This window comes from Scyliorhinus torazame, chromosome 18 (assembly GCF_047496885.1).
Source record: "Scyliorhinus torazame isolate Kashiwa2021f chromosome 18, sScyTor2.1, whole genome shotgun sequence".
Taxonomy (NCBI): domain Eukaryota; kingdom Metazoa; phylum Chordata; class Chondrichthyes; order Carcharhiniformes; family Scyliorhinidae; genus Scyliorhinus; species Scyliorhinus torazame.
Genome location: NC_092724.1, coordinates 156,882,130 through 156,907,068, shown reverse-complemented (window position 1 = coordinate 156,907,068; position 24,939 = coordinate 156,882,130). Strand labels below are relative to the sequence as shown.

The 24,939-nt window shown below is 46.6% G+C and overlaps 1 protein-coding gene across 1 annotated transcript in view; it reads left to right on the top strand.

Moving 5' to 3' along the window:
* LOC140395669 (cytoplasmic phosphatidylinositol transfer protein 1-like) overlaps positions 1–24,730 on the top strand; it is a 471,494-nt gene extending 446,764 nt beyond the window's left edge. The window contains exons 8-9 of the mRNA XM_072483728.1: positions 8,160–8,223; positions 18,771–24,730. Coding sequence (XP_072339829.1) covers positions 8,160–8,223; positions 18,771–19,087 — 381 coding nt within the window. The 3' untranslated portion in view covers positions 19,088–24,730. The remainder of the gene's footprint in view (positions 1–8,159; positions 8,224–18,770) is intronic.
* The last annotated feature ends 209 nt before the right edge of the window (positions 24,731–24,939 follow it).

Genomic DNA, 24,939 nt, shown 5'->3' with positions numbered 1-24,939 from the left:
TCTGATTGCGCCCAACTCAGGACGCAACAAGGACGGTAAATCTCGCAAGAGGTCTCTTGCGGAATTTGCGATACTCGGGACGCCTCGCAGGATCCCAGATTCACAAAGTGTGGATCATGGTGAGAGATAACTCATGCCGAATGTTCTGCCCCTTTAAGCCACGAGAGCATTGACCTACCCAGTAGAAAGAAGTCAATCCTAGAATAGGCCTTCCGGGAAAAGAACAAAAACTCCTTATCACTTGGGTGCAGAACTTTCCACTGGTCTGCTCTATCCCTGCCCTCCCCCATCTGCTCCACAAAGGCCTGAAACAACTTTGCCACGCCAACCATTTAGGTCTGGACTAGTCCACTTTAGGATCCAGTGCACAATTAAAGTCCTCTCCCAGAATCAACTGGTGCACATCTAGATCGGGAATAGAAGCCAACAATGCTTAATAAATGCCAAATCATCCCAGTTGGGGGCATAAACATTTACCATTACCACCAATGTACCTGCCAGAGATCCATTGACCACCACATACCGACCATTAAAATCCGCCACAATCCTGTTGACTGATAAAGGGACCCACTTATTGACCACAATTGCTGCACCTCAGGCCCTGCCATCAAAGCTGGAGGGAAAACACATGTCTCACCCACCCCCTCCCTAGCCTGGACTGATCTCTTATCCACAAGTGAGCTCCTGCAAAAACACCACATCAGCTTTTAGATTCTTGAGGTGAGCGAAAACTCTCGATCTCTTCACTGGGCCACCCAACCCCCTTACGTTCCAGGTGACCAAACAAATCAGGGGTCTCCCACCCTCGCTCATCCTGGAATCAGCCAGTTCCATCATCAGGGGCTACTAGGCAAATGTTCAAAAAGTACAGGCCAGAGGCTCTCCCAAGATGCCCACCAACCCTCCCCCCCTCCCCCTGAGTAAAATAAAGAAATTCCTACTATCACCATCAGCAAACTAACCCCTCACATCTAACACCCCACCAAAATACACAAACTGAAACCCCCTCTCAGGTGGCTCTTGCTCGAGGCTCTGATTTTTGGACTTTTATGCCCGGTTTCAGGAATAATTTTTGAATGAGCTGTTGCGGGAAAGTATAAGAAAGATGCGAGATATTGAAGACCCAGAAGAAGGGGGCGAGCGAAAGTCTGACGTCGAGTGAGTTGGTGAGTCCAGCAGGATGAAAGGTGGCGGATGTTAGATCGCTGGGTGGGGCCATCCCCCTCACAGTGGAAACTCTTGACTGAGGTGATGGCGGGAGAATTTGAGAGTCAGTTCGCCAAGCACATGGAGGTGCTGTGGAGGGAGACGATGGCTGCAATGAAAGAGGGGTGGAGGAGGCAATTGCCCCAGTAAAGGCAGTAGTGTTGAAGACATTGGTCGAGGTTTGAGAGTGAGGAGTGAAGCTGAAGGGGTGGAGGAAGCTCTCTCATAGCACAGCGACCAGTTCACCTCAATGGGTGAGGAACTGCGAAGGGTGACGTAGGGAACAAAGGGCTTAGAGCTAAGGTGGAGGATCTGGAGAACAGGTCAAGGCAGCACAATCTACAGATCATGGGCCTGCCTGAGGGAGTGGAGGGCCCAAGGCCGACTGAGTACTTTGCAAAAATGCTGTCAGAGCTGGTGGGGGAGGGAGAAAAGCCCTCCTGATACGAGTTGGACAGGGCACATCGGCTGCTCTGGCCCAAGCCGAAAGCAAATGCCACCAAGGATGGTCATAGTCTGCTTCCATACATTCCATGTGAAGGAGAAGGTTCTGAGTTGGACAAAGCAGAGGTGAGGTGGGAAGGCATTGGAATACGAATATATGAAAACTTGACGATGGAGTTGGCGAGAAGGCGGGCGGCCTTCGGACGGGTGAAGGCAGCACTGTACAGCAATGGCGTGAGGTTTGGAGTGATCTACCCTGCAAAGTTGAGAGTGACTCACAACCTGAGGGATTTCTATTTCGAGACGGTGGAGGCAGCGGAGGTGTTCCTGCCTGAAGCTGGAAATGTTTTGGAGGACGGTGTTCAGTACAATCCCGGGGGAGGTTACATGTGGAGCCCGGTCCCCTAGAAGCCATATTCGGGGTGTCCGGACCGTATAACATGGTGAGGACGTATAACGAGGCGAGGGAGAGGGGGGATCTCTCCACCCCCCCAACATTGTCGCAGGCTTCCATTTCCCTGATTTTAAAGAAAGATAAGGACCCGGAGGATCGAGTTCCCGATATCGCTGCTGAACGTTGATGCTAAGTTGTTGACAAAGGTGTTAGCATCACAAATTGAGAACTGTGTGCCAGGGGTGATAGGGGAGGACCAGACAGGATTTGTGAAGGGAAGGCAGTTGTCGCCGAATGTGCGGAGGTTACTTAATGTAATTAAGGTGATAGAAGTAGTAGTGACAATGGAAGCAGAGAAGGCCTTTGATCGGGTGGAGTGGGCGTATTTGTTGGAGATGCTGGGGCGGTTGGGTTTGGGCAGGGGTTTGTGGATCGGACCCGGCTGTTGTGCAGGGCACCGGTGGCGAGCATAAAGACGAACCGGATGAGTTTGTGGTACTTTGGGCTACATTATGGGATGAGACAGGGGTGCCCGCTCTCCCTGTTGTTTTTCACCTTGGCAATATATCCATTGACAATGCTTGGGGGGGGGGGGGTGCAAGGGATTGGAAAGGGATTGAGCAAGGTGTGCCGAGCATAAGGTTTTGCTACATTGGATGATTTGTTATTACATATCTCGGACCCAGTGGGCAGCATTGGAGGAAGTATGGATATTCTGGGGGAATCTGGCTGGTTTGGGGGTATAAATTGGACATGGGAAAGAGTGACATGTTCCCGATCAGTGCCAGAGGGCAAGAGAGGAGATTAGGGGAATTGCCATTCAGGATGGCGGGAAGAGCTTCAGGTATTTAGGAATCCAGGAGGTGTGGAGCTGGGCCAGCTAACAGGTTGAACTTGGCTCGATTGGTGGAGAGGATGAAGACTGATTTTAAGAGGTGGGATGTGTTGCCGCTGTCACTTGCTGGGCGCCTGCAGACAGTGCAAATGACGGTGCTGCCCAGGTTTCTGTTTGTGTTCTGGTTCTCCATGGGCGGGATTCTCCATCCCGCCACTCCAGCTTCCTGGTACGGCTCGCCCCTGCCGGCAGCGGGATTCTCTGTCCCGCCAGAGAGCCAATGGGGTTTCCCATTGTGGCCAGCCACACGCAGCCGGGAAATTCCCAGGCATGGGTGCGCTGCCGGAGTAACGGAGAATCCCAACAGCGGAGAATCCAGCCCCCTATCTTTACTCCCAAGTCCTTTTTTAGGAAGGTTAATGGGATAATTTCAGGGTTTGCGTGGATGGGTGAGGCGGGTGTTCTTGGAGTGGGGGGGTTTGTCGAATTTAATAAATTACTATCGGATGGCAAATATTGCGCTGATGAGGAAGTGGACTTTGGGGCAGCACAGTAGCACAGTGGTTAGCACTGTGGCTTCACAGCGCCAGGGTCCCAGGTTCGATTCCCGCTTGGGTCACTGTCTGTGCGGAGTCAGCACGTTCTCCCCGTGTCTGCGTGGGTTTCCTCCGGATGCTCCGGTTTCCTCCCACAGTCCAAAGATGTGCAGGTTAGGTGGATTGGCCATGATAAATTGCCCTTAGGTTAGATGGGGTTGCTGGGTTACCGGGATAGGGTGGAGGTGTGGGCTTAAGTCGGGGGCTCTTTCCAAGAGCCAGTGCAGACTCGATGGGCCAAATGGCCTCCTTCTGGACTGTAAATTCTATTTTTAAAAAGTCGGTCTGGGAGCGGGTGGAGGCACAGTCGTGTACGGAAATGGGTTTGAGGGCTCTATTGGCACCTCTTCCGTTCTCGCCGGCTAGGTACTCCATGAGCCCAGTGGTTGTGTCGGCATTAAGGGTGTGAGGTCAATGTAGGCAACATTTTGGCCTGGAGGGCGCTGTACACCTCCGTGCCCACGGGAGAGGACTTGGGCATGTCGTTGTGGGCGCCAATATGCGACAACCATAGGTTTGTGCCGGTGGGGCTGGATCCGAGGTTTCGGGGGTGGCGGCAGGTGGGGATAGAGTACTTTAAGGACTTGTTTATAGGGGGCAGATTCGCGGAGTTGGAGGAATTGTGTAAGTTGCCCAAGGGGAATAACTTTTGTTGTGTTAACCCGGAGCCGCTGAAGACAGGGCTGTGGGTGTCCAACCTGGCAGAATTCCTGAGGTTCACCCCGGAGGTGGAAACCGTTCATTGATTTCTTTGAGGAGGATTGCGGGCTCAGCAAAGGTGGGGGGTTAAGGGGGTAAAAATGGGGAAGAAGGGATGTGGTGAGCTGTTGGTATCAGGGGAAGGTTGGGGATCTCTGGTTATGTTTAGGTTGATGTGTTCTTCTGATATTTTGTGTATTTATGTCGTAAGTCTTGAATAAAAATATTTTTAAAAGAAATGATGTTCTTAATCTGCAACCCATCTTGCATGTCAGTAAATGAAGGTGCATCACGCTGTCTAAAAATTGATACAGTAACAGTACAACATATAACTGTGGACTTGTAATGAAATACCTTCTTTATCAGTGTTTTTCAAACTGTCTTTCCGGGGATCCATTTTTACCAACCAGCCAATCTTCGGGACCCAACCCGGCCGACCTTCACGACCCACGCTGGCCGACCTTCGCGACCCATGCCGGCCGAACTTCGCGACCCATGCCGGCCGAACTTCGCGACCCACGCCGGCCGAACTTCGCAACTCACGCCGGCCGAACTTCGCGACCCACGCCGGCCGACCTTCGCGACCCATGCCGGCCGAACTTCGCGACCCACGCCGGCCGACCTTCGGGACCCAACCCGGCTGACCTTCACGACCCACGCCGGCCGACCTTCGCGACCCATGCCGGCCGAACTTCGCGACCCACGCCGGCTGAACTTCGCGACTCACGCCGGCCGAACTTCGCGACCCACGCCGGCCGACCTTCGTGACCCATGCCGGCCGAACTTCTCGACCCACGCCGGCCGACCTTCGCGACCCACGCCGGCCGACCTTCGCAACCCACGTCGGCCGATCTTTGCGGCCCACGCCGGCCGACCTGCACGATCCACCATTTTCTCTTACCTTGTTTGTTGCTGACAAAAATGGAGGAAATGGTTTTGGGTCCCTTTGGCCCATTGGCCCCCCGAACTTGGAAAAAAAAAGGCTGCGACCATATTAAAAAAAAATGCGGCCTCACTGCTCATGCGCACCGATGATCGGGCACACATGCGCAGTGCGGCCAAATTTTTTATCTGTTCCTGGCCATTTTGAAGGCCGCTCGCAGCCGGCATTATTAAAAGCCGGCTGTTGCACGCGGATTTGCGCGATCGGGAGCGCCACAATGGACAACTCCGCGACGCTCCCAACACCCGCCTGCGATCCACCCGGAACAAAATCCAATGAGATCGCGCAGCTGAGTTTGACAATGCCTGTTCTGTATGATACTGAAGCAGAATAACAAAATTAATCAGAAGTCCATTACACTGGACAGTAATTTTATAACCAGTTACAATAGCCCTTAGCACTGTGGTCAATATCATCAACCATCAACAGCAATGTTAGCAAAAAGTCACCCTGGATATGGAGGTCAGTAACATGTCTCTAACAATGAAGCTCAGTGAAAGCAGTGAGGCTAATATGAAGAGCCACACCTTTTGGCATCAGATTACAAAACAGAATAAATAGAGGCTGGACCACTTGTTCTTTCATCCTTGCCCGTACCCTCATACAATAGTGATGATACAGGGAGGTGACAAAAGAGAAATTGCATAAAATGCTGTTGTATTTTTTATTTATTTTGTCACAAAGCCTCAACGACTTCATCAAAAACTTAAGTTTAAGTTTTTAGAGAGACAGTTTATATTTGAAGCATGCTTACTAATGTTTCTTGGAATGCTTGTTAAAATGCTACTTGTTAACAGGGTCCTTCTTACGATTCTATCTCTTACACTGGAGAAATAAATTGCCAAAAATCTATTTATTGCATATTTAATCTCTTCAATGCCAACTTTTAAAAACATTTTTCCTTAAAATTCTGTTGCAACACGGCACAACACAACCCAAAACAAAATCCCTAACGACCAACTGAGTTACACTGAACATGGTTTCTCAACTGAAACAATACATCATATTCAGACATTTAATTAAAAGCAACCAGCCACTAAAATAAATTGTACAATTTTCCTGCTTTTTTAAATTTGAAATGCACTCAATAAATCACTGATTTTATTCTGTAACATTGCCAGCATTGCAAACTATACATTCTGTCAGTAAGGCTCTCATATATCTTGATTTTTTTTTTCTTGGCCCTTCGAACACCACTCATTGATTCATTGCTGGAAAACCTGGCAGGTAAACTCCCCAAGCCTTTGTCACTGACTACTCATGTGCAACTGTCCTGTGTGGAATGAGGAAGAAGAGTCTCCCACTATTCACTGCCACTGATGACCCCAGTGAGATTGGGAGCACGGATGTAAGTCACATTCTGAAACTCCATGACTCATTAAGTTGGTAGAACAAGATATCTTTACTGTGCTATCCTGTGAACCTAGTATTCATGGATCAGTGCATTGGGCTCACACCCATCACTTACTGTTGTTTTAGTACAAGTTGATCCATCTTGGCTCGTTACATGAGCAAGTCATATACTGCATAATACAGACCATGTGCTGGATTCTCCGTTTCTGAGACTAAGTGTTGACACCGGCGCAAAATTTGTTCCACGACAGCAAAACTGGTGGCACACCTGGATCAATCCAGCTACTGCTTAGGGGCTAGCACCGGCACCACATGGAGCACTATCGATTCCAATGAGAAACGGTGCAGGGTTCACGGTTTTGCGATTGACACTCAGGAGGGGCTGACGAGCTGCAGCCGCATACACACACCACTCCCCACACACACCATCCCAGCCAACAAGATGGCAGGAAGATGTGCAGTGCCGACGCCGAGCTGGAGACCCTCCTGGAAGCAGTGGAGGAGAGTTACTGCCAACCCAAGGCCTGTACCCTGTAATGTATCACGGAGGGTGTGCAGCCAGAATGGTGACCAGGCGGTCGGCCGGGGGGGGGGGGGGGGGGGGAGAGAGAAGGGGGGGGGGCATCCGTGCACCTGGTCGGTGTCTCTCCCCCCCTCAGTCTGTGAACCTGGAGGCGATCAAAGCATCTCATGCACGTTGGCCCAGGCGCACATGTTGTGAGGCTTTCCGTGCCTCCCTGGGCCCCATCTCCTACCCATCATCGCCCTCCCCCGCATCCTCCTGCCGGACGATGCCTGCCGTTCATCCTCCTCCTCCACATCGCCCCTCTGCTGCACGGTGTTGTGGAGGACACAGCAGGCCGTCACGATGCGGGCAGCCCTCTCATACTGGAGAGCCTCTCCAGAGCAGTCCAGGCATCTAAACCGCATCTTCAGGATGCCAAAGCACCACTCGATCACGGACCTGGTCGCTGTATGGGCAGTGCCCAGACTTGTGCCCAGGTGGCACTGCCAGTGTACCCAGGTAGCACTGCCAGCCCGGGTGACACCAGCAGCCCTAGGGTGCCACTTTGCCCAGAGGCTGAACACCCAGGGACCTTTGATCGCATGGAAAACTCCCCAGGTACCATTCTGCCTGGTCCCCGTTTGTGGTGACCAGTACTGAATGCACCCAGCTGGGGTCTCCTCTGCGAAGCCAATAGATGTTGGGTGGCTGATCGATCCGGTGTCAGCACGGCTAAGTGGGTTCTTAAACTGGTTAGATCTCACGAGGTGTAACAACTTTCGGGAATTCCGGGGGAAGCACCCTACATTGACACTGTTACATGAAATGCTCATCAACTATTACTTAGATTCTTAGTACCTGACAATGCCTTGACAACAGATAATTTGCTTTGCCCTTTTTACGATGGTCAATTTCCAATACAAATTTACGTGGTTCCTACATACAACCTGTATTAGATTGTCCTCCATAATCCTACCCAAAATCAGCCATGATATTGGCAAAGAGTAGGGAGAAATTCTGGTGGAGAGGTTTACCACTGCTTATTAATTTTATTTCACTTGTGTTTAATTATGTGCAGGTATTAATTGGAATTTCACTTGAACAGATATAATGAAACGGGTGTCAAGTAAATGGGTTCCATGGGGATCCTTACCAACTGCTTAATGGCATTTCCATGTTATCAGGTTATCCGGGATGTACTGATGATTGGCCACCGACAAGCATTTGCCTGGGTAGATGAATGGTATGGTAAGTGAAACTATTCATTTTCAGTGTACCAAGCATTCAAGCTTTTTAAGCTGTCTACCACCTTAAATATAGCATGAAGACATGATCAAAAGGCATATTCACAAAGACTTGAAGATTTTTCTGACTTTGAGAAAAGATTTATTTAAAATCTACTGGAAAATGGTAAGATTATCAGCAAACATTAACCTTTTTAACAGCAGTTTTCAATTTGAGCTTTTAGGTCCCTCCCTGACATCATTACTCAGGTAGAAACATTGGGACCACAAGTCGGACAGTCAGCCCCTGCCTCATCATTTAATTAATTTGTGGAATGAATTGTCTGACCCACGTTTGAAGATAATCTAATGATGTGGCCAATTTAAAGAATTCAGAATGTGTGAACTTTTAGCACCCTTTTTAAAGGAAAGGCTCAAATTCAGATCCCATTTTAATTTAACCCTCTGATTTTCCACTCTTACATTCTCCTTCTTTGAGCTAATGCTGGGTTCAGTTGCAAAGGTGCCTGGAGACTAAATAATAGTAGTCCGTTTGATTGTCAGGATATGAAAGTCTTTCTCAAATCTGTCCGTACCCGACATCTACACAGGTATATTTCCAACAGGATTTATTCGGTGGTAATATCACCATTGCTGATTTTTATTCCCGTCCCTACCCTAGGAACATTGAAGTCATTTTTAAAATCTCCTTTGCATCCCTTACTGAATGGAAGAGTGCTTGGCCACTTCCAAATCTCTTCCTAAGCCACTTTATATCCAGTCAACAGCACCGTTGTCTGGCTTATCCACTGCTTGAAAAATGAAAAAAAAAGAAAATCACTTATTGTCACAAGTAGGCTTCAAATGAAGTTACTGTGAAAAACCCCTAGTCGCCACATTCCAGCGCCTGTTCAGGGAGGTTGGTACAGGAATTGAACCGTGCTGCTGGCCTGCCTTGGTCTGCTTTCAAAGCCAGCGACTTAGCCCAGTGCTAAACAGCCCCTTCTCTGTCCCCTTACTTTGTTGGGAAGTATCAGACTTTACTCTGTATCTCCTTCCAACAACACTGCCCTGCCCTGAAGTACAGCCTGGTGGAAAACTTTGTTATATTGTGAAACAAGAATTCTCTATATTTTTAGTAAAATTTTGTGCAAGCAATACTCCTTAAGCATCTGACTTGGTCTTGTGAGTCCACCAGAGTGAAATACTCTGAATGACACAATTTCCTAGCTCTATTTTTTAGTACTTACTAATTAGCAATTTATACATACTACTTCATTGCAAAACTATTTCATACTATGAAATCTACATGTCCACAGTGTATCTCAGGTGGTGGTTGCCGTAAAACTGCAGTCTTAAAAACCACACATGTAAAGACCACCTGATTGTGTTGACCATTTTGGTCATCAATTCAATGAGGATTTGCATTTATATAAAGGGATCACCTCTTTATAAAAACTATGAGAAGGCAATTCCATAAGGTAGGTAATTGTTATACTTTCACAATTTTAATAAGTGTATTGAGTTTCTTGAGAAGGGATGGACAATATTAATGTAAATAAGAGTTTCTCTTGTTTTGATACACTGAAAAATCTGAAATGTCTGCCTTGAGGTCTTGTAGCAGGTATTCTGACGATCTTCTGAAAGCAACTTTCTCGAAGATCTTTTTGCCTTATACTTTCACATTTACGACTGCTCACATCTGCACTGCTCCACTCTTTCTTTCCCCTTTTTCTCTCCCTAGAGCACTCCTTCGACTGCTAACCTTTCTCACCACCAACCCCCTCCCGCCAATACCTTTCTCTCCAACTGACCAATGTACATAAAGCTAGTTCCCGCTACTTCTGGAACCTTCCACATCTGCACCTAGAATGTTGTCTCTTTTTTTATGTTTTCCTCCCAGAAACCACTACATGCCTTGAGTTTAATGTCCTCGGTAGAAAATGTCAAGAAATATCTTGAACTTTTTACAGATATGACTATGGATGACGTGCGGAAATATGAGAAAAATATGCATGAACAAACGAACATAAAAGTTTGGTTTGATCAGCCTTCCACAAATTCTCCTTCCATGGATGAAATACAGAGTGATGACAACGCAAGCGTATGTTACATTTTTCCTGAAGTACATTTTAAAACAAACCTCCCATTCTTTGGGAATTAAGGCTATCAAAATGTGTTCCCTTTAAATACAATCTGTAAAACACAATGGCAGTATAAAACGTGGCATTCGTGAAGAAGTCTCATGTGCAGTGGGGCTTTTTTTGGATCAGTTCATTTTTTTGAGGTTTGCTATTGCCATTAGATCCCACACTGAGCAATGCTGTTCATTTTCTGCCTCACTGTCCTGACCTGAATACAGTGACTCTTACTGAGTTAAAGCTTCCAGAATATTGCCAACCTTTCTGCCCCTCACCCAACATAGAAGTGCTTCATCTTTGAACCTAAAAGCTGGTTTGCAGTAGACCATTCATCCATACGGACGGCACCATAGCCAAGCACAATTCTTTTTTCACATGGCTTCCACATATATAAGTAGCAAGAAGCACAGACCTGGATCAAACTTGGAGCTAGCTCTTCCATCGATGGCTCAATGCCATATCACACAGTACCACTGGAGCTGCAACTGGAGCTTTTTTGAAACATAAATAATAATAAACAGGAATTGGTCAAACATCAGAATTGCTAATAATCAAGATGGTATTTGAACCAGTAGCAGAAAAGAATGGGTAATTTTAACCTAACCTGATTAGATTGGATGGGTCACTTGTTACACGCTGCCCAATTTTACTTCCCGTTGTCATCACTGTAAAGGCGTGTTCAATGGTGAGATCAGAGAATCTCACAAAAAGGCCCTGGTCACGTTTTCTGGTGACGTAAATCCAGGATGGGATTGTCCACTCCCCCGTCAATAGCGGGCAGTGTCTCGTGCTGTCAAACATCAGGAACTTAATATTAAGAAATTAGCATCTCGTTATTGTGACCACACACCAGAATCATCCCCCACGTCAAATTTAAATTTAATTGCTGCTCAGCATTTAGCCCTTAGACATAGACATAGAATTTACAGTGCAGAAGGAGGCCATTCGGCCCATCGAGACTGCACCGGCTCTTGGAAAGAGCACCCTACCCAAGGTTAACACCTCCACCCGATCCCCATAACCCAGTAACCCCACCCAACACTAAGGGCAATTTTGGACACTAAGGGCAATTTATCATGGCCAATCCACCTAACCTGCACATCTTTGGACTGTGGGAGGAAACCGGAGCACCCGGAGGAAACCCACGCACACACGGGGAGGATGTGCAGACTCCGCACAGACAGTGACCCAAGCCGGGAATCGAACTTGGGACCCTGGAGCTATGAAGCAATTGTGCTATCCACAATGCTACCGTGCTGCCCCTTGACGTGCAGGCTTCCAAATTCAATTACTGCTGTGGTGTGGCAGTACCATTGCCGGACTGGACAAGCTATAGTATCCTCTTAAAAAGGTGGCCATGGCACACTGCTTGAGAATCACGCTCCTAATCCTTCACTCTATGCTGAAGCACCAATTAACAAATGCCCCACCCCCTTGGGCCAAGCTGAGCACAAGGCCTTGGAGTGACGGGTAGAACAATGCCTCTACCTGAGGTGAGAGCTCATGGGCGGGATTCTCTGATGCTGAGGCTAAGCGTTGACGCCGTCGGAAACGTCGTCGCGTTTCTCGACGGCATCAACACGGCCCCAGGATCGTCAATTCTGGCCCCTACAGGGGGCCAGCGGGGCGCTGGAGCGATTCACGCCGCTCCAGCTGCTTATCCAGCCGTGGAATGGGCGCCGGAGGATGCGTGCATGCGCAGTGGGTCCGGCGCAAACCAGCGCATGCACAATCCCACCGGGGCGATTTCCGCGCATGTGTGGTGTCTCCCTTGTCCACACCGGCCCCGACAAACATGGCGCAGGAGTACAGGTGCCGGCGCGGAAGATAAGGAGGCCGGGAGACAGAGAGGCCGGCCCACCGATCAGTGAGTCCCAATAGTGGGCCAGGCCACATCGGAGGCTCCCCCCCCCACAGGCCACCCCCCGGACCCTTCAACAACGAGGTCCCACCGGCTCAGAACATGTTAGAATGGCGCCGGCGGGGCTCGGTTTTTTTTTTTTACGGCCGCTCGTCCCATCCGGGCCGGAGAATCATGGGGGGGCTGCGCCGGGTCAGAAAATCCCGCCCCATGATGCAGTTGAGTGGCCAAAGCTGTTGCTACTCAGATAATGTGTTGTGGGGTGGGGTGGGGTCTTGCCCAACCAGTATGCGAACTAAGGACTGGGCCAGGACATGAGTCAGTGGGCTTTGAGAAGCAGCTGCAGTCACTGAATGGACAAAGTGATCCTTAGGACTTGTCTCTCTCTTTGATACAACAATGAGGAGAATGACAGGAACATGCAGCCTGGTGTACTCGCTATCTGCCTTCCGTTTACAGGGAGGAGAGAAAAGGATGTCCGAGCTGCATTTGGCTCACCAAAGGCGGAGCAAAACTGTCAAGAGGAAGGGGTGACAGCACCTGCTCCGCATACAGAGGATGAACCCTACAGAGCCGTTACTCGTAGATGCCTCGCTAGACCCAGAGCCTGCAGACAGCACTTGTCATACGTGCAGATGTATGAGGACGGTTTTGCTGAAGACTGCGCATGTCCAGGGAGCCGGTTGGTCGCATCTGGCATCTTTTGCAGGATCTGACACCACTTGGACACGGAGGCCCTCTACTGCCAAAGTCGCTGAAAGTAGCTGCGGCGCTCAATTTTTATGCCAGTAGCTCCTTCCAAGGCTTCACATGTGACCTCGGCGTGATTTCACAAGCCTCTGCACATAATTGCATTCAGGAGGTCACAGACGTAATCTTCACGAGGACACACAACATTATGTATTTCAACCGGGATCAGGTAAGCCAGGAAGCAAGAGAGCGGGATTTGTGCAGATCTCTGGTTTTCCACAGGTGCAGGTGCAGGGTGGCACTCAGATCTCCATGGCAACAAGCTGTTAACTGTGAACCACAAGGGCTGAATGTTCAGCTGATCTGCGACCACACCAAACACATCCTCCAGGTATGTGCTCAATTCCCGGGGGTATCCATGGCTCCTATGTTCCCAGCCACTCTCAGATCCATGACATTTTTCAAGGGCCCACAGAGGCTGTAAAGCTGGCTCCTCCGGGACAAGGGCTACCCACTGAGAACGTAGCTGGCGATGCCTGTGCAGAGGCCACAGAGTGCAGCAGAGACAAGATACAATGAGGCTCACGCTGCAACTCACACGTTGGTTAAGCGAACCATATGGATGCTGACAATGACGTTCCGGTGCCTGGACCAGTCTGGTGGAGCCCTGCAATACAATCCACCAAGAGTGTCACGCATCGTTGTTGCCTCCTACGCCCTACACAACCTGGCGCTGCAATGAGGGGAGAAACTGCCCGAGAAGGAGATGGCGGCACATCTCATCAGATGAGCAGGATGTTAATGGGGGTGAAGCTGACCAGGCCCTCGAGGGTGAGAATGTTGGCCATCAGGCCATGACAATGTCGAGATGAAGTGGCTGAGTTTGGAATGTGCTCATAGCCGCTAGATTTGTGGAGGGTGATGAAGACATACAATGAGGCCACCCTATAATCTTCACATGGCATCCATGAGCATTGGATTCATGTCTGCCTGATGCAGCGCACATACCCTCTGTGATAAAGCTCCTGTCATGGAGACGCAGCAGATGGATATCGTCCACATTTCAGGAGGATGCTTTTGGGGTACTGCTGTGTGGCAGTGCCATCCTCCTTGGCCTGTGGAGCTGGAGCTGAAGCAATCACAGGATGAGGGGATTCGGATGCATGGGACCCTCCAGGAGTCACTTGGTCAAATGGCCCCAGGGTGTTCACAATCTGCTCCTGCGTGCCCGGAGACCCCTGACTGCCTTTATGAGTGGGAGGTCAGCTGGAGTGAGCTTGAGAAGCATCTGCCCTCTCCTCTGGCATTGACAGTGGTGGATGCCAGCAAGTGCTTCTGCTATTGAGTGCAGCTCCTGCAGTAGTACAGGGCAGCAGACAGCGGCTGCCACCCTATCAGTGTTGACTTTGGTGCATTGGCCTGTCAGATGCTATCACCTCAGATTGAAGATGGACGGACTCCTCCATCGAGCCTTGCAATCTGAGGAGAGACATCCCTTCCTGATTTTCCATACCTTGCTTCTGTATTTCCAGCAACTGAGGCATGACTGAGTCCAGAGGCTCATCATCTGACTTGGACTCAGCAAATGCCTGGCCTCTAGCAATCCTCCGAGAGCCGGCACCCTTGGACAACCTTGTCTCCTCCTGCTGTGGATCAGACAGTGCAATGTGCTCACCAGATTGTGGCTGCTTTATACTTAGGTCTCACCGGGCTGTGTGTCTTTGCACAGATGGAGAGTGTGTGTGAGCACTGTGATGGTTCTTCTATTTCTGGGTCCGTGCTACTCTCAGGGCTGGAGTCAAGGACCTGGCTCAGCTGCTTCCCAGATATGTCTGCAAGAGAAATGAGAGGTCATTAGTGCATGTCAGGGACCTGAGAAACAGAAGACATCACTTGCACCATGATTGTCTGATGATGTTGCAGTGCTGGATCCTCACTTGGTTGAGCGCTGCCGACCTCACGATCAGCACAGGAATTTTCCATGCCCTCAACAGCCGGTATTCCCTCCACCCATCCGGGATATCTCCCTCTTGTGTGCTAGCCTGTCCTGCATGAAGACAGATGGAGAGAGTAAGCAGGATGGCATGGTGAAATTGTGGTTAACACTACTGCCTCGGGGCCGGACGGTGGTGCAGTGGTTAGCACCGCTGTCTCACGGCATCGAGGTCCCAGGTTCGATCCTGGCCCCGGGTCACTGTCCGTGTGGAGTTTGCACATTCTCCCAGTGCCTGCGTGGGTTTCGCCCCCACAACCCAAAGATGTACAGGGTGGGTGGATTGACCATGCTAAAATTGCCCCTTCATGTCCAAAGATGTGCAACTTAGGTGGTGTTGCAGAGGTAGGGTGGGAATGGGCCGAGGTAGGGTGCTCTTTCAGAGGGTTGGTGCAGACACGATGGGCATCCTTCTCCACTATAGGGAATCTTTGTATTCTGTGGATAAAGAAAACCATTTGACAGATGCCAGGGCAAATGATAAGGATGCCTGGGATGTGTGGATGATGAGTGGGACAAGGGAGGTCAGGAGAACACGAGCCGCAGAGGAGATGGAAGATATGTGTGGGAGAGTTAGTGGTGGTGTCCCTTGAGCAGGCATTGAATGAGATCCCTGTGGATGTGTGATGGGTGTGTGAATTGTGATTGAAGAGGAGAGTGACTTACCCTGGCAGAACAGAGGATGACTGTGCTCTTCTGCAGGGCATTAGCACTGACCACCACCTCCTGTGCTGCTTGCAGGTCTTTGCCCAAAGCATGAGCATAGAACATCGCAGCAGCTTCCACTGCCTCCGGAAGGCACTCGAGGGAGTCATCGGTAAACTTGGGTGCAGAGTGCTTCCTGAGTTTGGCAGCCATGACTTCCCAGCGGCTTCCTCTGACTTGGTCTGCTAGCTGTGTGTTGGGGCAGCCTTTAAATATGGCGCCTGGATCATTGAAGCACAGGTGATGGTGGGACAGGCGAATTAGAGGCTCCCCACCAGTGAGCCAATGTGGAACCTATGCCTGTTCTTTCTTTTCAATATGTGCCGCATGATACAGAAGAAAAAGTCACCATTGCCATTGGTGGGTTAAAATGGCGCTTTCCTGATCTTTGCTGATTTTGGGATGATTCCGCCCATTGGATCTGAAATGTATGGTGACAGGGGTGTCATACACTGACGCTGCCCGCCCAAATCTACTCAGTGTTAAAATCCATTGGCGTGATTCTCCGATATTGAGGCCAAGTTTTCGCGCCGTCGCGTTTCACGACGGCGCGAACAGGGCCCGGGCACGACCTATTCAGGCTCCCACAGGGGGCCAGCATGGCGCTGGAGCGGTTCACGCCACTCCAGCCTCCTTATGCGGCGCCAAATGGGCACCGCGCCAACCTGCGCATGCGCGGGGAACTTCTTACATGGGGTCGGTGTTTAGGGGCCAGCCGCGACGGAAAGTAGGCTGGGGGGGGAAGAGGCCAGCCCGCCGATCGGTGGGCCCCGATCGTGGGCCAGTCCCCTTCAGAGGCCCCACCCCGGTGAAGGAGCCCCCCCCCCCCACAGTTCCCACAGAGTTCCTGCCGGCAGCGACCAGGAGTGAACGGCGCCGGCGGGACTCTGTCGTGTTGGAGCGGCTGCGGGGCTCGGAGAATCGCGCCCCATGTGTCTGTGATTGACACTTGATTTTAAAATACACTGCCATTTCATAATCTACCGTTATGTGACCCTACATTTGTGTGGACCCTTCCAAAAATAATACCAAATAGTGCGTTGTGACAAGAATTGTTGTAAAGTGTAATGGTAGGTATATAAAATGTTTATATTGTATCTGCTGAACTAAAAAAGCACCCAATACTAATAATACATCTCATTTTTCCAAACTTGGATGTCTTTGAAGTGGACATTTGAGTTACAGAACACAGAAGTGTGAGTTATTAGAGTTTATAACTTTTCATTGGTGCTGGTAGTATTGGGAACAATTTAAATTGATGAATGAAAGAGTATTAAACATGAAATATGTCTGAAACATGAAAATAATTTCCTGTTCAGTTAGAGTACAAAGGGTGATTTTAAAATAAATAATGGCAGCTTTAAAGTACATTAACATGGAAAATACAACTTGTTGTGATAGAAGAAAATGTATACGTCCAGTATATATATGTACATATACTTTCAGCAAAAGATCAATGGTAAGTAACTGTGATATGTTGCTGTGTATTTTGGCAGTGCAAAGCCCCTTCCACATATTTTGGATTTACAGTAGACCTTCTGAAGAGTCAAGAGATTTGTTTGTGGTCTGTTTATATTTCATTTTATATAAATTCTTAATGAAAATCAAAAACCAGGAGCAGCACGTTGGCGCAGTGGGTTAGCTCTGCTGCCTCATGGCGCCGAGGTCCCAGGTTCGATCCCGGCTCTGGGTCACTGTCCGTGTGGAGTTTGCACATTCTCCCCGTGTTTGCGTGGGTTTCGCAACCACAATCCCAAGATGTGCAGGGTAGGTGGATTGGCCACACTAAATTGCCCCTTAATTGGAAAAAATTAATTAGGTACTCTACATTTTTTTAAAAAGATTAGAATCAAAAACCCAGGGCTGGATTTTACATTCCCCTGCTGACAAGTTTGAAGGCAGGGAGGGCTCATAAAATATAATGCATGGCCTGCCTGCAACCTTCCCGTCTAGCCCCAACCTGTCTCCCATTTTACAAGGGATTCATAGATTATCATAGAATTTACAGTGCAGAAGGAGGCCATTCGACCCATCGAGTCTTGGAAAGAGCACCCTACCCAAGGTTAACACCTCCACCCGATCCCCATAACCCAGTAACCCCACCCAACACTAAGGGCAATTTTGGACACTAAGGGCAATTTATCATGGCCAATCCACCTAACCTGCACATCTTTGGACTGTGGGAGGAAACCGGAACACCCGGAGGAAACCCACGCACACACGGGGAGAATGTGCAGACTCCGCACAGACAGTGACCCAAGCCGGAATGGAACCTGGGACCCTGGAGCTGTGAAGCAATTGTGCTATTCTCAATGCTACCATGCTGCCCTGCTATCCTCAATGCTACCGTGCTGCCTGGATGGTGGAGGCATCAGCAGCCCGTCTACCCTGGAACCAATCAACAGCCATTTGAGGGCCTTATCCATACCTGCCACTATTTGATCCATGGCGGGGGAAGGGCCAAGCCAAACCTGTAGCCCAGCAGCTTTCACTGGATGGACTGGTGTTGCATGAGTGAGATTTCCCTTTGGGGCTCCTCTATACTCATTGCAGCATTCCTAGCCCCCATGTTATATACCCCCTTAAATCATTGCCCCACCTCCCAAACACAGCCCCTCCCTCCATGTCATGCCAATACCCCAAACCTCCCTTCATGCCGACCTCCATAACCTTCTCTTTAGGGACTGGTTATGGTCCCCAGCAGTGACCACTATTTGAACGTGGCTCTGCTGGGACTACAGAGCGCTGATGGCCCATAAAATTGGCCAGCAGTACTGTAAGGTGGGACCTCCTTCCCGAATTGGGAAAGAAGTCTGGACCTAAGCCATTTAATGCTCCGCCAAGCATAAAATAACTGCAAGGCAGCGGGCCCTTTCATGGGTGGGCTCCCAGTTGACCTAGCCCTCATAAAATCCAGGGGAGGTTATGGGTGAAAATATGCAGTCTGCAGTGTAATGATGGCACGTTGTTCCCAGTCATTACACCACTCAACCTTTTATAGCTTTAAAAACCTTCTAAATCATTGATTTAGAAAAAAAGAAGAAAAGTTACTTTCATGTTCTATCATATTTTACTTAAGGTAGAAACAATGAACAAGCAGTGAACTGGAATTACTATATTGTTCTGTAAGAGGCATTAAAATTTATATTGATAATCTCTCCCCTTTTATTTTCAACTGAAAGACATGACAATGGACGAGGTTCGAGAATTTGAACGAGCAACTCAGGAAGCCACGAACAAAAAAATTGGAATTATTCCTCCTGCAATTACTATCAGCAATATCGTCATGCCTTCGTTAATCCGCAGTGGACCTTCTAGTGCCCCAACCACACCTCTTGCCTCAGAAGCTCCAGAGTTCCTGGCCATTCCTAAGGATCGCCCTCGGAAGAAGTCTGCTCCAGAAGCTCTCACACTTCCAGATTCTCGGGAGAAACGCAACACCGCCATGATACCTGATCTCGATGCCTCTGGCGAGCCATCCGAACCCAAGCACAACTAATTACGACCATGAGCTTTGTTTTCAGATTTCAGTGTTAGATGATACTCTTTTTTTATCCATCGTTCTTGTTTAGTTCTATTCGTGTTTAGTTCTCAGTTGAAAATTGCATGCTAATGGCCTATTTCTTTGCCCCCCCCACCCCCGAGTATTGTTCACAAAGAAAGTAATTTGTGCCACATCTGCAATTTGTATCTCTTAAATTGAAAAAGCTTTGCCCTAAAGGGAAAGGATAGACTGCGAACACTTTACAGATTAAATTCTCCATATGCTGGTGACAAACCAATTTACTTGCCACAAACACATATTGGAATTTCATGGATGGCTTTCCCATTTCCCAGCATTTATTTGGCATTGATGTCCACGAGCACAAGACCATGTGGTTTTCCCATATCTATGATGAATGAGGTTGCTAGCATATGTCAGGAAAATGTACGCCTGCATGTTTAGAACTTACATCTATGTGTTTCTGTGCAATAAAGTTTAAACACATTTTAAAAGCTCTCATGAGGAGCTCAGAAGCAACAATGTTAGGTCAAGAGACGCACAGGGAGACATGCTTTGGCGACTTGAGGCAGGAGCCATTTACCCTGCGGGAAGTACCAGCTAACCAGGCTTGTAAAGTTCCATAGTAATTACAAGTGTTGGCTTTGATTGAGAATTGGGTCCACATGGGGATTAACTTTGCCATCATCAGCACAACTTACCAGTAACCAGTTATAGAATAGAATCATTGAATGATACACACCCGAGTGAAGCTATTTGTCCCATTGTGTCTTTGCCAACACTCAAAAGAGCTATCCAATTATTCTCTCTACACTGCTCCTTCCTCATAACCCTGCAAAATCTTTCCCTCAGAGTATTTATCCAATTTCCTCCTGCAAGTTATGATTGAATCTGCTTCCACCGCCCTGGCGAGCAGTGTAGTTCAGATCATAACTCACTGCATATAACAAATTCTCTTCATCTCACCATGGTTCTTTGTCCAATGATCTAAACTCTGTGTCATCCGATTACCAACTTTTTTTTCTGGCTCCAGATGGTAAAGTAACAAATCTGCCCCACCAATAACTTGGCGAGTAAATTTACCACTTGATGTTTCTTGAGCCAAGATGGTGTCAGATTCAATGTGGAGTCTGGGGTGAGCCAGTAGAATCTTTTCAGTTGGCCCCAGTGCCATTGAATTAGGATGGGAAAAATCAGCCGAGCTTCTTTCTTCTGTTAGTTATCTAGTGATGCCTCCTGGGAAGTCTGTGCCTTCTTGGTAGCCAGGCTTGGCAGTAACAGGCTAATATCTTCCTTTACACTCTGATTTGCACATGAAAATGAGCTCCCTAATAAAGTATTGATAACTGCAGCTAGAATACTGTGTAAAGCTTAAAGCTTTCTATTTAAACAATGTCAAAGCCTGTGGATATGAATATCATGGTGTGTGAGTATGCTAAGACGGTTAGTTCTCAGTACCTCCACAGCTACAGGTTTTGGCAGGGGAGAGTGACAGAGAGTCACATACCCAGAACCAGATAAAGGCAAATACTAAATTGCTTTATGTAAGGTATTTGCCACCTGCACTCTTGAAATGAATTATAAAGGCCACATTCACAAGATGAGTTTTTAAAAAGAACAAATTTGCTTCTGTCGAAGCTCAGTTCCATTGGTGAATTATTTTCCAGTATATTTTAATTCCTTTGTTAGAGGCAACTAAAGCTTCCTCCTGCAGTCACAACAGCTTTGCTTTTCTTGGCCACTACCTTTGTCTGAAAGAGAGGATGTTTATCGTGTAATAAATGCAGGACAGTGCAGTGCTATGTTTTAAATCTATCGGCTCATTTTTTTTGCTGAGTTAAGGTGCTAGCAATCAGTCAAAAAAAAACTTTAAAGGATTATACTGAGTAGTCAGTAACAGATTTACAAAGAGGTTCACGGCTTATAATAAAGATAAATGTTTTTTTAAATGAAAACCATATTTTAGTAAATACTGCCTGAGCTGTGCACATTGTAAATTTATTCTATTAAATCTGTCAACCTGAGATGCCCACACAAAACATAAACAAGACTTAAAATCAACTTACATTGTGCTGGTATTTGGCATATTTGATTATTATATTTGATACATCTGATATGTTAAAATGCCAGAAGGCTTTCAACTTTCATTTTTGGTGGAAATTCCGCCATTAACACCATGTAACTTTAACCCCCATCCCCCAAACAGACTTAAGAAAAATCTCTTTATTTTTCTAATTAAAACACCACTGCTGGTCACTTACAGTCATGAACCTGAATATCAGACAGGCTCATCATTTCAGAGAATAAAGAGGAAAGGTAGACAGCTGAGAAAAGGTTATGCCATCCGAATCATGCAACAAAATAGTACGCCAAAAACTTATATATAAGAATTGTCTACTGAATAGCAAAACAAAATTGTTTCATTTTTAAAAAAATTCTCACACACTGCCCTTTTAGTATCCTCATCCAAACACATCCTTTATCAATGTGTAAACGGCAGGCATCTTCTTCTACCATTGTCACCAGTTTTTAATTGTTTAAAGTAATACATGTATAAAGTTAATATTTAGAAAACACAATTTTCCTAGTCTCAGGACTTAATTCCTCCCTCCTATTTTTGATAATTGTATATTGAGATAGCACTGTTTAACACAATGCTGATAAGCATTGAAAGCTTAACAAGTGCACAGCATAAACAATGATGACAGGGAGGAGTCTTTGGAAAAACTGAACTTCTCATGTAAGGGTAAAGAAATTCATACAGAATTTCTCAATCACTGCCTCTGCATGATGTGCCTATCTTGAATGAAAAGTGTACTGTATGTTGTTACAATTGTGTCTAAATTGGTAGAGTGAGATTCAGATCTGTTTGCCTGATTGCTCTAATTGAATTCCATCTTTGGAAATGTAAAATATTTTATTCTGTAATTAGTTCCTTATACATTCTAATATTCTAACGTTTTCTGGATTTATTTATTTTTACTGTCAATATCATATTAGCATATGGACCAAATTCATGATATTTATACTGTCTCAAATTATAAAACTGAAGTAAGCAGAAAATTCCAGTACTTTACTTCAGGTTGTCCTTGATATTTGTTTAAAGCCATGTTCATTTTTAGTGCTATTATTTTGGAATAGTGGCACTACGTTTCGCTATTACTTTGTACACTTGCTCATGAATCAGTGCCACTGTTCAAAAACTCACTGATAACAAGATTTCTTCTCTTTTATTTTTTTTTGTATTGATTCTTTTCACCTCGCACAGCTTTCCAGAAGGTGAAACTCCTTACTGGAGTATGTTTCCACAGGTACCTTACTCAAGTTGCCATTATTCACCTCAGCCCTGACCAAGGACATCATCAAGCCATTCTATCCTGATGGTGGACCCAATACCATTCTCACCTGGTGTTTGATGAATCTACCGGGATTGATGAATCTAGGTCAGGCTAATTTTCACCCCTTTTGCCCAGAAGGGAGTGACGCCAATGGTAGCAGTTTTATAGCTGCTAAAACAATGACACAAGATCAAAACTTGAACTTGCCTGGAATTAACCGCTCTGTATTGGTGGAGTCAAGAATTATTTTGCTAAGCCTTGTTGCATAACAACAATGACTCTATTTCAAAGTAATTCTTCAGTTGTGAAACACTTTTTGTCATCTTGAGAATATGATAAGGACATTTTAAAAGCAAATTCTTTCTTCATTTTCTTTTTTAAAATAAATTTAGAGCACCCAATTAATTTTTTCCAATTAAGGGGCAATTTAGCATGGCCAATCCTGCACATCTTTGGGTTGTGGGGGCGAAACCCATGCAAACACGGGGAGAATGTGCAAACTCTACACGGACAGTGACCCAGAGCCGGGATCGAACCTGGGACCTCGGCGCCGTGAGGCTGCAGGGCTAACCCACTGCGCCACCGTGCTGCCCTCTTCATTTTCAACCTTTCTGGCAGCAGAATTAAAGTTGATGGAATACAAGTTTGTACTCGGGTGTCCCCATAGCAGAATGTTGTCTGCCTTTTTTGCCACCAAGGAGATCTACTGAGGCTGGATCAGGAGACGTGGGAACTTTAAAAGGTTGAGTTTCAAAGCCCATTCAAAGCTACTTTCTCAAAACTCCTAATGGTCAATTAATGGAGTCAAAGGTCTGGAAGCAACTCATTTTGCCCACTCTCATGTGCGGAGGATATGTGTTCCAGATCTAAAGAAGATGAGGAGGAAAGTACTTTACAAAGACTGGTGCTGTTTGCAAAACAGATGGGGTGAGCATTTTATGAAAACCACCTTTTTAACAGATATTTGTTAACAGTTTGGGATCAACTCCGTCAGGAAACCAATTCAGATTACTACGCGGATTTAGAGATTGCAGCAACATAATCTTTTGTGCATTTTCCTACTTTTCAATGGAAATGCCTGTAACCTGTATTTTAAAGCATTTTTGAAATTTAAATGTAGTGGTAGTTACTGAGAGGAATATTTTTCACAACAGTATGTTGCTGAAACAATTTTCATAATAGCATGTTCAGGTTGTCTTAATTTTCCAAGCTGTATACAGATATTTGCCATTTTTACTGGCTATGTTTCCAAAAACCAATTCCCACAGTTTCCATGTTTGTAAGCGGCCAGAAATATAAATGTTAAAGACCGTGAATATTTTCTTTGAATACTGAAATGTAAATAAGTTATGTATAATTTTGTGGTTAAGTAAACCTATTGGTGCAGTTGATTCCTTTTGGAGTGAGCAACTTGTTTGCCGTAGAGCATTGCTATTCACCCACTCTTGGAACTTTCTGAGGAAAGTACATCCAAGAATTTGATATTTTAGTTCAACATAACATTTTAGAAAATGGAAAAAAGTAAAAGTGCCGCTGATAAATTGGCCTGGTTCTACTATTAGGTTGTCAGACATCATCTGCAGGCTGTGCTGATTTAACCAATTTCAACTGGATTAACAGTTGGAATTGGCCTCAGTACTCTTGACGAATGAAAGGGAAAGTCTTTATGATCTCTTATTCTTTCGATCCTGCTAGAATGCACATGTGTGGACATCCAGTGAGTTCAAGATTAAGCTTGGCTGTGATTCAGGAGAATAGTTGATTAGCATGTCAACATATAACATTTAGGTTCACAAATGAATAAAGACTACTTAGGCATGCTGTTGGAGATCTCATGTCTGTGGAGAATCAGTGTCCTCAGGGAAAGAAACATTTTGAGTTGGAGTTAAAGAGCATTGTTAGAGACCTGATAATGCCATTTGACTGTTCTCTCAGTATCTAACCTGTGAGCCCTTATAAGGTTGCAGAAAATAGACATTTAAAATGGGACATTAAAATTCACCTTGTCAATATATTCAGAGGCATGTTATCTGCTGTACTTGGGTTTACAAATGGAAAAGATAAACATTGAATAGAGTTTTGCATCGATCAGTACTGGAGCTAACAAGTACAATGTAAATATTCTGGTAATTTGTTAATTTAAGGGCAAGTTTGCCCACTACAACTGGCTTATCTAATTAGCTGGGTTGAAGGATTCACTGTAATAGTTTGTTCCATAGCATGTCATAATAAACCAGAGTGTAGAAAAACCCCTGTTACTAATGAGCGGCTTCAAATAAATAAAAGATTTTTTCTCTCTGAATTGAGATTTTATTTGCCTGTACAGTTATTTTAATAATCTTAACTATTATTTGATCTAATACCCAATGTCAGCCTAATTCATGTTTGAACATTCGTACAGAGCGGAAACCTATCATTCTCATCATCTTTCCCATGGGAGCTGCGCAATGCAGAAGCAGCTGGAAGCAAGGGATCATCAAGACTGAAATCATAATTTGCAGTAAGAAACTG